This window comes from Fukomys damarensis, unplaced genomic scaffold, assembly GCF_012274545.1.
Source record: "Fukomys damarensis isolate Sample0158 unplaced genomic scaffold, DMR_v1.0_HiC HiC_scaffold_28, whole genome shotgun sequence".
NCBI classification, from domain to species: Eukaryota; Metazoa; Chordata; class Mammalia; order Rodentia; family Bathyergidae; genus Fukomys; species Fukomys damarensis.
The window spans coordinates 36,555,303-36,568,325 of NW_022900940.1; the positions used below are offsets into that span (position 1 = coordinate 36,555,303).

General features: G+C 33.4%; 1 protein-coding gene across 2 annotated transcripts in view; it reads left to right on the forward strand.

Annotated features, from left to right (window-relative positions):
- Positions 1-13,023, forward strand: part of Ankrd28 (ankyrin repeat domain 28) — a 122,751-nt gene that overhangs the window by 75,538 nt on the left and 34,190 nt on the right. For both annotated transcript variants that reach the window (XM_010612769.1, XM_010612766.3), the window contains 5 exons: positions 1,365-1,577; positions 6,566-6,644; positions 7,580-7,694; positions 9,505-9,587; positions 11,433-11,496. In XM_010612769.1, the coding sequence (XP_010611071.1) occupies positions 1,365-1,577; positions 6,566-6,644; positions 7,580-7,694; positions 9,505-9,587; positions 11,433-11,496 (554 nt within the window). The remainder of the gene's footprint in view (positions 1-1,364; positions 1,578-6,565; positions 6,645-7,579; positions 7,695-9,504; positions 9,588-11,432; positions 11,497-13,023) is intronic.

Genomic DNA, 13,023 nt, shown 5'->3' on the forward strand with positions numbered 1-13,023 from the left:
AGCCTCCCAGAATGCTGAGATTACAGCTATACACCATCAAGCCCAGTTCATAATTATAGTGTAAGATTATATCAGTTAAAGGAAGAGAGATCAGTTAAAATCAGTCAAAGGAAGGGAGACTCGTAAGGTAGAGCCTTTGAGAGTGTACTTCAGATGAAGTTTTCTATCATTCCCTCCTCATAAAGACTGGACAGATTACTTGACCAGTATAAATGTGTGACAGTGTACACAAAGTATTGTCAACTCAGAATGCTTACCTGAGCTTCATTTCCAGAGTTTTTAATTGGGGTTTCATTATATAGACATGATTTATTGATTTACCCATATGATTAATTTCATTCTCCAAGTCTGATAGTTCTCATGAACCACAAACCCCACCCTAACTCACATTGTTGGTTTAACACGTTCATGGTAGGGCTGTAATTTGTATGTCTTGCTGCTGGGGATCTCTGAACCACCATTATGACAAGCATGACTGTTCCGTGGTTCAAGCTGGCAGAAACATGTTAATTCTGGCACCGCTGACCCCATCCTAAAAGACAGTCAAATGTAGTCAGCCCTCTTCGAAGATCTAATGTGTGGCCAACCCTGAGTTGCATGAGTTATTTCTCATTATTTCACATTCTCTTTCCTTTGATAAAATGTCAACACATGAAGCTAGAAAATAGATACAAGTTTGTAATAAAACTGAACTAAATAGAAGAACATGCCACTGATTTTTAAAAATCCCGATGTCTGCTTCAGTACTCATTTTAGTCTTTTGTCACTTCATTGTGAAAAAGTTGAAAATAACACGTTACTGAGTGAACTTCAGAGTCTTCGTTGTTGGTTAACTTTTCATGATTCTTGAGTTAATTGTATAGAAAGTCCTTTATCTAGAAGGCTTTTCTTTTCTTTTTTTTTTTTTTAAAAGGCTTTTTTTTTTTTTTTTTTTTTTTTTTTAAATAAATTTTACTTTATCCCTTTCCCCCTCCTCAGGCCCCCTTCCCTCCCTATGTATAAAAGTTTTGTTTCCATTTTTTCTTCTATTTTCCCTCTTTTTCTTGTCCTACCGGGCTTTTAAAAATAACATTGTTAATTTTCATTTTCCTAAAGTGTCTTTTTTGGAAGCAGTTTTGTCATGACATAAACATTGTATATGAAATTACATCCTCTAAATGTACATAATCCACGTAATACCAAAATGTTTATGTTCATTATTTTAAAAGAACTTTAGCATTATAAGCCTTATCTGTGTGTTTATCCCTTTTGTCTTTTCTCACTTTAATAATTTGTTTACAGCCAAAAGATTTCTAAAGTAGCCCACAATAATGATAATTAGCAAAACTACTTTAATACTCACACATTTATTTCTCTTCCAATAGATGAACGAACCAAATGCCTATGGAAATACACCTCTTCATGTGGCCTGCTACAATGGACAAGATGTTGTAGTGAATGAACTTATAGACAGTGGTGCTAATGTAAATCAAAAGAATGAAAAAGGATTTACTCCTTTGCACTTTGCTGCTGCATCTACACATGGAGCATTGTGTTTAGAACTTCTAGTTGGCAATGGGGCTGATGTCAATATGAAGGTATGAAACAGAACACATGTTTAAAAGCATAGCAAATACCATTCAGCAACTTAATAATGAGCTTCGATAAAGTGAAGAACATGGATTAACCTTTAAAAGATATTGAATGAGACCAAAAGTATATATAGTGTTTCTAGCTCTAAAAGGTTCTACAATAGTGAAGGTTCATTTACATGGGATTCTAGAATGTATAGTTGGAAAAAATCATAACAATTATTAGTTCTGAGAGGAAGGATTGACTGGGAAAGAAGCACGGAAAAACTTTATAGGATTGATGGTAATGTATTGTATTTTGACAGGGCTTTGTATTATATAGATAAGCACTTTTCAAAACTCAAGATATGGTACCTAATTTGTACACCTTATTGTAAATTTTCTCTCAGAAGGAAAAGAAACTAGGGCTGGGGATTTAGCCTTCTAAGCTCAACGTCCCAAGTTCTATCCCCATTACAAAAAAAAAAAAAAAAAAGGAAAAAAAAACTAAACAAAAAATGAATAGTATGCATTTTAAATTGTGTACTTATGACATGTAATGTCCATAACTAAAAGACATCAAATAATTAGATGGATAGATCGAAAATGTGGTAAAAGTCATACAGTAGCAGAAGAGTCCAGGTGGGATTGTTTATGGATATTTATGCTGCAGTTCTTTTCCTTAAATATTTGTTTTAAAAATTTTTGGCTTTACTGTTGTAAAATTTCTCAGTGTTAGGAGGGGGAAAAAAAGAGTATTGGTGTCTTGCATCTAAGGAATCATTGCTTTTGGTCGCAGCCACTTTTTTTTTAAAGAATTTGGACTGTAGATATACATGAAAATTCTGGAACCAAAATAAATTTATTTTTACTGTCTAATTCTATGAGAAAGCACATGAAGATTTTGAGTATCAGTATTTTATGGTACATAGATTTTCCAAGATTCTTTCACTTAGTTGCTCTGTATTAATTCATTAGTTCATCCTTTCACCACCTGGCAAACTGTATCTTGTAAGAAGAAAAGAAAGCCACAATCACAATTGAACCATTTAGGATTAGTACAAAATATTTAAGCTTGATTTTAATTATTTTTCGGGTATATGATAAGTATTGTCTTTCAGACTAGTGGAGACAGGAGTCCATTTTCTTACCTAACTACAGTTAAACCTTTAGTGATGCCGCTAACCCACTCCAGAAAGCTGTAGCATCATCAAGGCCATCAAAAATTAAGTCCTTTCTTTAATTTGCCTTCTTCCAGCTAAGGGACAAAAATTATTGATATCACACCCAAGGAAGGAAGAGCACATGAAATATCATAAATAGTCTCTTTTATGCATAGGGCAAAACTTTCTTTTAAAGAATATACGTTTAAGGCTTTCAGTTCTCAATCAAATTGTAATGATTTATTTTGCCTGGTTTAATTACTATACTTAAAATTGTAATAAGTTTGAAGCATTTATTTTAATTTGAAGAATTTTTGCTTTTTTGGATAATTGAGGCCCAGAAAAATATATAAATTGGGGAAGGAAAATTACCTTTTTTATTCAAAAGTCCAGTAATTTTTAAGACATAACTTGGGTATTTCATAAATAAAAGTATTGAAATTATTGCACTATCCCTCAAGCAAAAGTCACAACCACAGTTTTTTAGTCTGAGACTTGTTCATGATAAAATAGCTATAGTTAAAATCTTTGTAGCTTAAATATTATTGGGGAAATTATGGATTGCTTGCCTATATCATTAGCTATTACACACTCTTCAGTTATATGATACTGTCTTTAAAGGACAAAGATTAGGCTTCCTACTTTATACACTGCCATTTAGACATGAATATTTAATATAATTTGATGTTAGTCCCTTGGTCATATCATTTTTGGAATTGAACCCAGGGCCTTTTGCATAGTTACCAGTGATCTACATCCAGAGTTCTTTCCATTTTATTTGGTGACAGCATCTTACCAAGTCACACGGGCTGGCCTTAAACCTATAAGCCTCCTCCCTCAGCCTTCCAAATAGCTGGGATTAGAGGTGTGCACCCACCTTGCCCGGCTTGCCTGTGATTATTTTTAAATCTGTGTTTTCTTTTGAAACTGAGAATTGAGAATCAGCCGTAAGAGATTCACTTATAAAATACTCAGAACAGTGGTCCCTCTGAAGTTATATCCTTACTGATTTTTTAAAATTCAGTACTAGATTTTGTACATTTTTTTAAAAAATTAGCCAAGGAATTAATATTTAACATCTAAGTAGATTTGAAGGCAGCAATCGCTAATGTTAGTTTAGAAATAGAGTTCATAAAAGTCGTCTTAATCTCACCTGAGGATGTATGACATCCTATTTATATGTAATTGTCCAATCATTTTATTGCCATGTTCCAGTGGAACATATTTCCCTTGCTGACAACTTCTGTGGTGCCTTCCAGTTCTAAAAGTATGCAAAAAAATTTAATAGGTATAATTTTCAACCAGCAAAGATACATATTCATTTCTGACATTTACAGTATTTGTCAAATGAGTGTGTATTAAATGTTGATTTGAGGGGCTGAGTTTTTAGCCCTTCCTGTGTTATAAAATAAAATTAGATTCATTAGCCCTCGTTCTTTTTTTTTTACTATTGCTGCCTTTTTCCAACTACATTCTTGCTGTTTCTGTCTTTAATTTGTAGATTGCTAGAAATTGCAGTGATTCAATTTGTAATAATTCATTTTATAAGCTTTTATAAGTTGTCCTCCAGAATGGAGGAGGTAAATAAATGGCTTGAAAAGATACTAACTATACTGTTTTATAACTTCACTTAATATGAGCCTTTCTTCATTTATTACTTTACTTGTATGTACACATTTTTCACACCTACTCCATTCTTCTTTAAGAATAAAGATGGATCAACTAAACAAATAGACCAAGAACTTGATTTAAAATTTAAACTTAAAAACTACTTTAAAATGTGTGGCTTTTTTCTTGCTTTATTTGTTGTTACTGTTTTTGATTATACATGAAACTAATTCTTAGAATGTTGATGGGGCTTTTTGTTTTGTTTTTGCTTAAAACTCCTACTTTGATTCTGTGGTTCTCCAATTCAGAGAAATAAATGTGCCCTCCTAATATGTATGAAGGCAGACTTTTCATTTGGAAACCTGAAACTCATTCTTTGTATATGTAGAATGATTTTTATGATCAGTATATACAAAGTAAAAGTTACCCTAGTGCCACCTATAACTTATAATAAAAGACTACCTTTTATTTGCTCGGAGACCTGATTGAATTTTTTAACCTCAGGACCTAAGTTTCCTCTTCTGTGCAACAAGATTAGTAGTGTCTATCTCATTGGGTTGTAAGGACTAAATGACTAATATATATGAAATGTTTTAGACTATACCTGAAACACCGCTTACTATATATGTTAATTAAAATTAGATGTTTCAAATTTCATCATTTTGTGAATCCTAACTTTTAAATACACATCTTTGGTTTGATTTACTTTCTCTTTGTCTGTAAAAATGACTGTAGGTAAAAGCTTAGTATTAAAAATCAGAATTTGAGCCACATGTAGTGCAGAAATGGCATACGGCTATAATCCCAGCATTTGGGAGGCTAAGGCAGGAAGATTGCCATGAGTTCAAGGCCAGCCTGCACTACATAGAGGGTTCAAGGTCACCCTAACCTAGCTAACGAGACTGTCTCAATAAAATAAAAATTTGTCACATAGGGAACACTTTGAAAAGCTGTATTCCTTGTGTTAAATGCTTTTGTTTTGTGGTTTTTTTTCTTGAAAGAATAATAGCTGGTACCTTTAAAAACACCAAATAAAAAAATGATAGTTGGTTTATAAGAGGCATTATTGTGTTATGTGGACATTTTACCAAGGTTAGTGTATTCACTCTGTATAGCAGAGTATGAAATACAGATGGTGTTGTCCCCATTTTCAGTTGAGGAACTGAAGGCTCGAAGAAGTTAGGTAGTTTGTCCAAAGTCTTGCTTGTGGTAAGTGGCAGTAATGAGACTCAAGCCCGTGTTGCTCTTGACTCCAGACCCCATGCTTGTGTGCACCTTCACTCCCTCACCCTTCTCACACTGCCTCCATGGTTGTAAAATTTTTAAGATTACCTGGATGACCTGTTTGCCTGAAAATTTCATATAACGTTAAAGAATCAAATACTGAGTGAGGTATGTTTCTATAATAGTCCAAATGGTATGAAAATTTCTTAAAGAGTTGTGCATTCGTATAGTGTTAGTATAAACTTAGGACGCTTGTCACATTTCAGTATACAGAACAGAAGGCAGCTGACTATTCCTAAAGGAGTAGGTGCTGCGAACCAGTTTCTTCCATAGATAGATCAAAGGATTTTAGGGAAGAAGAAAAATTAACCTAACTTAGAAGAAAAGATAACACCTACCTTAAGGATTGTTTATTTTCATATTTAAGAGTCTTTTAGAATTTTTACCTGACATATACACATGTCCAGCCAGTCTGATACAGTATTTTAAGTGATCTTAGAGAATAGTTAACAATACCAGTTATGAATAATTATTAACAAATTACTATACGCATACATTTTAAAAATGACTTATAGTAACTGAATTTAATTCTGATACTCTTCCTTGTTCAAGGAGGGATTCAGGAGTCCATCAAATTAAAACATTGGAATAACGTGAAATTTTGAGTCTTAAATATGGGAAACATACCTTGACTATACCACCCCTCATTATGTTCTCTTGGTTGAATCTTTTAATGTCCTTTTGTATCAGTTTTCCCTCCTACTGAATAAGAATAATATTAAGATTGTTTCTTATTATACCACATGAAGCTTTTTATAGACTGTAAACAAAATTTCTTATATACTTGTGCTTTATGGTACAAATAAAAATTAGTTCATAATTTTGAACAGCAGTTTTACCATAGGCTTCAGTTAAACAATAAGGAGCAAGAGGATATTCAGAATTACACTTAAGGATTACAGATTATGGATGTAACAGAATGGGTTTTTTTAAAAAAAAATTTGTGTTGGATTATTTCAGAGTAAAGATGGGAAAACCCCACTGCACATGACTGCCCTCCACGGTAGATTCTCCAGATCACAAACCATTATCCAGAGTGGTAAAAAGTATTTCTGTTTGTTTTTTATTTCTTAAATGTAATAAAAACATCTACAAAATGAATGGTATTCAGGATTGTCATAACAGTATACATATTTTTACTACTTATTTCAAATCTTTTCAAATATTAGAATATAAAATGTGAAGTATGTGTATGTTTCATAATTTATTTCTCTATTGTTCTAGATTGTTTTATTTCTATAGCAATTAGAATTTTTTTATTATTAATAAGTAGAAAACTGCTTTTCAACTACATGTATTATATGTTGATATATACACTCTGTGGCATTTATCACTTTTCCTTTTGAATATTTTGAATATTTAGAAACTTTGTATTTGAACTAGTACTAGGCAAGCTAAACTTTTCAATAAAAATAACTTAGGTGTGTAATTTTAAATCAGTGTTGCCTGAACCATTGTTCCAAGGAACTGTTAACAACAGTCCTTGAGATATAAATAACTTGTATAAGTTCTGTTGCTTGAGGTTTTATTTTGGTTTACTATAGTTTGGTTTGATGTCTTAAGTTTCATTTGGTTTTACTTAGGTGCTGTAGTTTTACAGGAAAAAAACTAGGAATAGATTTTTGATGAAGTAATTTTTGAAGCAGTGTATTGCAGTCTTGCAGAGGATGCACATTAAAATGCTAAGAAGTGTTGCTCTAAAGAAATGTTTTCCACAGTGTTTCCAAACTTGTTGGACCCTAAGACCCTTCGGTGAATTTAAAATGTGAAGTTAAATCTTTTGCTCAATTCACAAAACTACCTTAAGCATAATATCTGTAACTCCCAAGTGCTTGGCCCATAAATAAGCCATGAGTGAAATTTGGTTAGAATTGCTATATCCATTAGTTGGTGCTTGAACAGTATTTTACCTTGCACTATATACTAGTTTTAACTTACATAGTTTAGTGTCTGACACTATGTCCTCTCTTCCAGGAGCTGTAATAGACTGTGAGGATAAGAATGGAAACACCCCTTTGCACATAGCAGCGCGATATGGCCATGAGCTGCTAATCAACACTCTTATTACAAGTGGTGCTGACACTGCAAAGTAAGTAGTTCAGGCAGAGGTGTTAATAGCTGTCACAGGGAAGCAAAAGGATGTGAACTATGGTTTTCTGGATATGTCAGATGGAATTGTGGATTTTCTCCTCAATATTATACTAAGTCATCTTTTTCCTTTTGTAATACTGAAAGTGTTGTAGATAAAAATATTTAAATGTACTTTTATTTGATACATCAGTGAAGTATAATTTTGCATATTTTACCTCAGTTCTTCCTCAAGCATGAGTAATACAGTATGCAGTTTTTATCAGAGACTTAATTTTTGTGCTCTTTATTTTTAATCTACGTAAGAAACTAAAAAATGTTACACAATGTGAATGGTTTTTTTATCAAAATACTCTCTGGAGTGTTCATAATGTGATGTGCAGAGCTCATGGGTTCCCTGCTTGCTGATGAAAAGATCTCATGTTCTCCCTGAGGCAGGAGAATCACAAGCTTGAGCCCAGCCTGGGCAATTTAGTAACTTATAGCAAGATCTTGTTTCAAAATAAACAATATTTTTAAAGACTAGGGATGTTGCTTAGTATAAAGACCCTTCATTCAATCCCTAGAACTGTGGTGGTAGGGAACTCCCTGTTCCCCACTGTAGTCAGAACAGCTCACTTTTGTTATTAATGTTTCCTTGTAAATTTTTATTTGAAAGATGAATTCACTTGTATGTACTCTGCAAAAGTAGACACCACATATAGTAGACCCTCAAGTTACAAAAGGCCTGACATAGAAACACCTTGGTTTAATTAGGTTAATGGAAGCTTCATCTGTCTCTTGTTATTTATAGCATGTACCCAGGTAAACATTGAGATCTCAGCTATATTGACTTATTCCCAATCCTTTCTCAGGAACCAATCAAGTTTGTTAGTCAGGGATCCACTGTATATTTAAGTTGGTTTGTTTGTGATCCCCATATATCACATTTATTCATTAATAAGTTTTAGACCTTAATGGTATGCTACTATACAGATCTTGTACAACTTCAAAAATTTACATTAACATATTGATTCCACCATGTAGCTAGTATAAACTTGGGGACATTTCACTTCTCTACAAGCAGCTCTAGTTCATTTATTTTATGGAATTTAATTGTAAAGATTACAGTTTATTCTTAATTATAAACATAAGTCGCTTCTCATTTTTCACTATTAAAGAATTACTGCAATGAACATTTTTATTCTTGAACATGTTGCCTTATGGAAATGACTGTAAATAGAGGGGTGATAGGGCAGTGAGTTTAGCTCCCCAAGCAAATATCCAGAGACATTTCTGGTCAGGGAGGAAAGTGTTACTGATGTTTAGCTTAGGGACGATGCTGAACATCCTACATTTACAATGCAGACCACACCACGACTATACAACAAAGTCCAGAATTGCCATAATGCAGAGGTTGAAAAAACCTACTCTTGGGCCAGTTGTGGTTGCATACACCTGTCTCCTCAGCACTCTAGTATACTGAGGCAAGTGGATCACAAGTTTGAGCCCAGCCTGGGCAACTTAGTAGCAGAGACCCTGTCTCAAAAATAAATAAATAAAAATAGGGCAGGGAATGTAGCTCAGACCAAAGGCCCTGAGTTTAATCCCCAGTCCACCAAAATAAAAAACAGCAAAACACACACATACTTCAAATATATATACACAGCTGAATAGTAATTTGCCCATTTTCACCCTCTATGCAAATTGTTCTTCAAAGTGTTAGAGATTTTGACTTAAGTAGTTACCTTTCATTTAAGTAATCTTGTAATTTGTTTAAATGATTATATTCTTCTTGGGTTGTAATGAAGGTACTGTCCTGTTAACCTTAGGCGTGGCATACATGGAATGTTCCCCCTCCATTTGGCAGCCTTAAGTGGCTTTTCAGATTGCTGCAGGAAACTTCTTTCTTCAGGTAAGGGGAACCTTTACAAACACATCATCTTTGTCGTAGATATTGTTTTTGTCTCCCTAAAATTTTAAGACACTATCCAACTCTGGAAATGTTGTATTTTTGTAGTGATTTTTCTCCCTTTGTTAGTTGAGGAATGAGAAATAGAGTATTTCTAGGCTAGCTTTGTTGATTAGATGGTAGTCTTGGATTATTATATCTACAAGCAAAATACCTTCATTTGCATGTCTTAATGGGTCTTGGTTTCTATTTTAAAGAGCTAAGAACCATTCCACGGTATCTTCTAGGTTTGTGAATTCTTTATGCAATATTTAGTAGTTTAAAAGCTATAATCACATTTGATTTGAAACATAGGATCAGTGGATTTCCATAATTACTACTATAAAACTATAATCATAAGTGCATTGGGTTACTAAATATGACTTGATTTTAAATGGTAATCTTGGGCCAGGGATTTAGCTCAGTGGTTCAGTGGCCTTCTTTGCAAGTACAAGGACCCGAGTTCGATCCCCGGTACCAAAAAAAAAATGGTAATCTATTTCTCAGTATTAAAAAAACTGAATAAACTTTGTTGTACTAACACTTCATGTGTTTACTGAATTAGTTTTGAGTTGTTTTTTCTTTTCTATTTTTAAAAAGTGTGTGTGTGTGTGTGTGTCCACAAGTACTTACATACCTATTTTCCATAATAAAGGAAGACTAAAATCTCTTGCCAGTGTTAGTACTAATAAGTAATATACAGGTTTTTTTAAAAAAAAAAAAACAAACATACTCATGGCTTCTTTGAAAAAACAGCTTTACTGAGTTGTCAGTCACACACGATACAGTTTACCCATTTAAAGTGTACAGTTCAGTATTTGTTAACTGTGTTTCTGGGGGTGTGTAACCATCAATACAATCAATTTAAAAGTATTTTTAATCTCTGTAAAAGAAGCACCACTAGTGGTTGGTCTCCCATTTTCTCCCTAACTCCTAAGCAACTACTAATTTGTTTTCTATCTTAATAAATTTGTCTATTCTAAAGAGTTCTTAGTAATAAAATCACCCAACACTGTGGCTGGGTTGTTTAGCATAATGTTCTTAGAGGTCATCTTTGTAGTATTACCAGTGTTTTCTTTTTATTACTGAATAATATTCCATTGTATCTAGTGGCCTTTCAGAAATTTGAGGATGTGTGTTTGAGATTAATTCAAATTCACATAGTTCTGCCGTGTTCACCGGGCTGGCCTTGAACTCCTGGTTTTTTGTTCGTTTGTTTGCTTGTTGTTTTTGTGGGGTTTTTTGCCATAAAAAATTCTAAGTTTTGAGGCTGGGGACTTGGCTCAGTGGTTCCACCGCCTGCCTCTCAAGCACAAGGGCCCAAGTTCAATGAACCTGGTACAAAAAAAAAAAAAATAATAATAATAATAATTTTTATTTAGCATTGTGTCAACTCAGCTTGTAAAAGACCAGGCTGTAACACAATTTTTGTAGATTCTAAACCACATTGTTGGAAATACAAAGGGCATCAGTGTTATGCCTATTGAACTCCTGGTTTTAGATTGTCCTCTTGCCCCAGCCTCCCAAGTAGCTGACTCTGTGGAACCAAAGGTGCATGCGCACTAGGGTATGGCCTTTTAATACAACGTATTAGCCCATGTTCTAAAACCAGCGATCCATTAATGGTCAGTTTTGGTAATGTTGTACACCATTAAAAAATTTTTCTTTAATTGTAGCTATTCGTGTTTTATAGTTTTGTTTGAGGTTGATAGGAAGGATGTGATTCTTAATATTTTTGAAATGATCCTTTAATTTAAAAATTAATACAGCTATAATATTGTATAATGCATAAGACATTCATTCTTACAGGATTTGATATAGATACCCCTGATGATTTTGGCAGGACCTGTCTACATGCAGCTGCAGCTGGAGGGTATGTTAATGGTTCTTATTTCTTTTTCAAAAAGCAAGGAGACCCAGCAGGTATTGCTCAGTGAGTGCACTAACTTAAAGCCCTGGGTTCAAGCGCCAGCACAGAGAACGGGGTGAGGGCGGTGGGGGGTGGAGAGAGAACAGAAAGGAAAATCGGGGAAATGAAGCTGGCAGTGTAAGTTTTTCTCCTTTCTTTGTTCCTGTCTGGTTAATTCTAGGCCACCACAAAATAGCAAAACAAAAATTGTCTTGGAGAAGAAAGAACTTAAGTCATGAGTTGTAAGTGGGAGAGAGAAGAAACCTAGAAGTATTACTTTCTGTAAAAGAAAAAAAATCTAAAAAACTGATTTCTTAAATAAAAGTTCATGTCCTCAAGTGAGAACATCAAAATATTGGAAGTGTTTTGAATAATACTGGTACTCTTTTGAGTGTTTTTAAAAAATTGCTTTTTGGAAAAAATGTTTATTGCTTTTATTTACTGGGAAGAGAGAAATTTGATATTAGAAGATTTTGGACTAAGTTTTAAATAGCACTAGGCAGAAACTACACAGTTGGCTCTACTGACCAAACTTCAGTTAAAATACATTTCACTGCTAATCTACAGATAATTCTGATAATTTAGATTTGTGATAAGCTGTTTAATTCATAATTTATCAAAAGGACATTTTGCAAAAACTTTATTTCCAGTAATAATTCCTTTAAAATTTCTACTGATTTCAGAGGGCAAATATGCTGAACCAAGAATGAATACCAGACCAGTCTAAACTGTGGGGATGGATTGTGAGCATGTGACTGGCTCTTGTTCTTTCAAAGTCATTAGAGAACATTTCATTTAAAACCTAATTTCCGTTTAACTTAACCCCTGAGAAGGGAACAGTAGACTTGTCTTGACTGCTTGGCAGTCATAATTTTTATTGTATTATATTAAGTTGATATTTAGATTTTTTTAAATTAAAGGAAAAGCGTGTATATAGTGTCTCACAGTTTTAACTAAGAATACATCTAAGCAAGCATAATACAGGAGAAGCTAATGGAAAGCTTGCTTGGGATGCCGTGTTTTTGAGATGTTTTTAACATATTTTAATTTAATTTTTAACATATTTTAATATTAAAAACTAAAATTTAACCCTTTTAATGATAAGCATCTTATTTCCTAAAAATTCCTTAAGATCTCTTTTACAAATGATCTTCCTTTTTAGGCATTGATGGCATTCATTATTTCCTTTCAATGTGCCAATATATATGTAAATAATTTTTTAACTTCTAGATAAGATAAATTCTAAAGTTTTATTCCTTATAAAATGTGAGTCATGCCATTTTGTTCACATTTGTCCTCATTTTTAAAATGTGCTTATATAAGCGAGGCATGGTGGCACACGCCTGTAATTCCAGCACTCAAGAGGTTGAGGCAGGAGGATCACTGTGAGTTTGAGACCAGCCTGGGCTTCATAGTGAGTTACAGGTCATTCTCAACTACATAGTGAGACCTTGTCTCAAAAAAGCAAAAAAAAAAAAAAAAAAAAAAAAA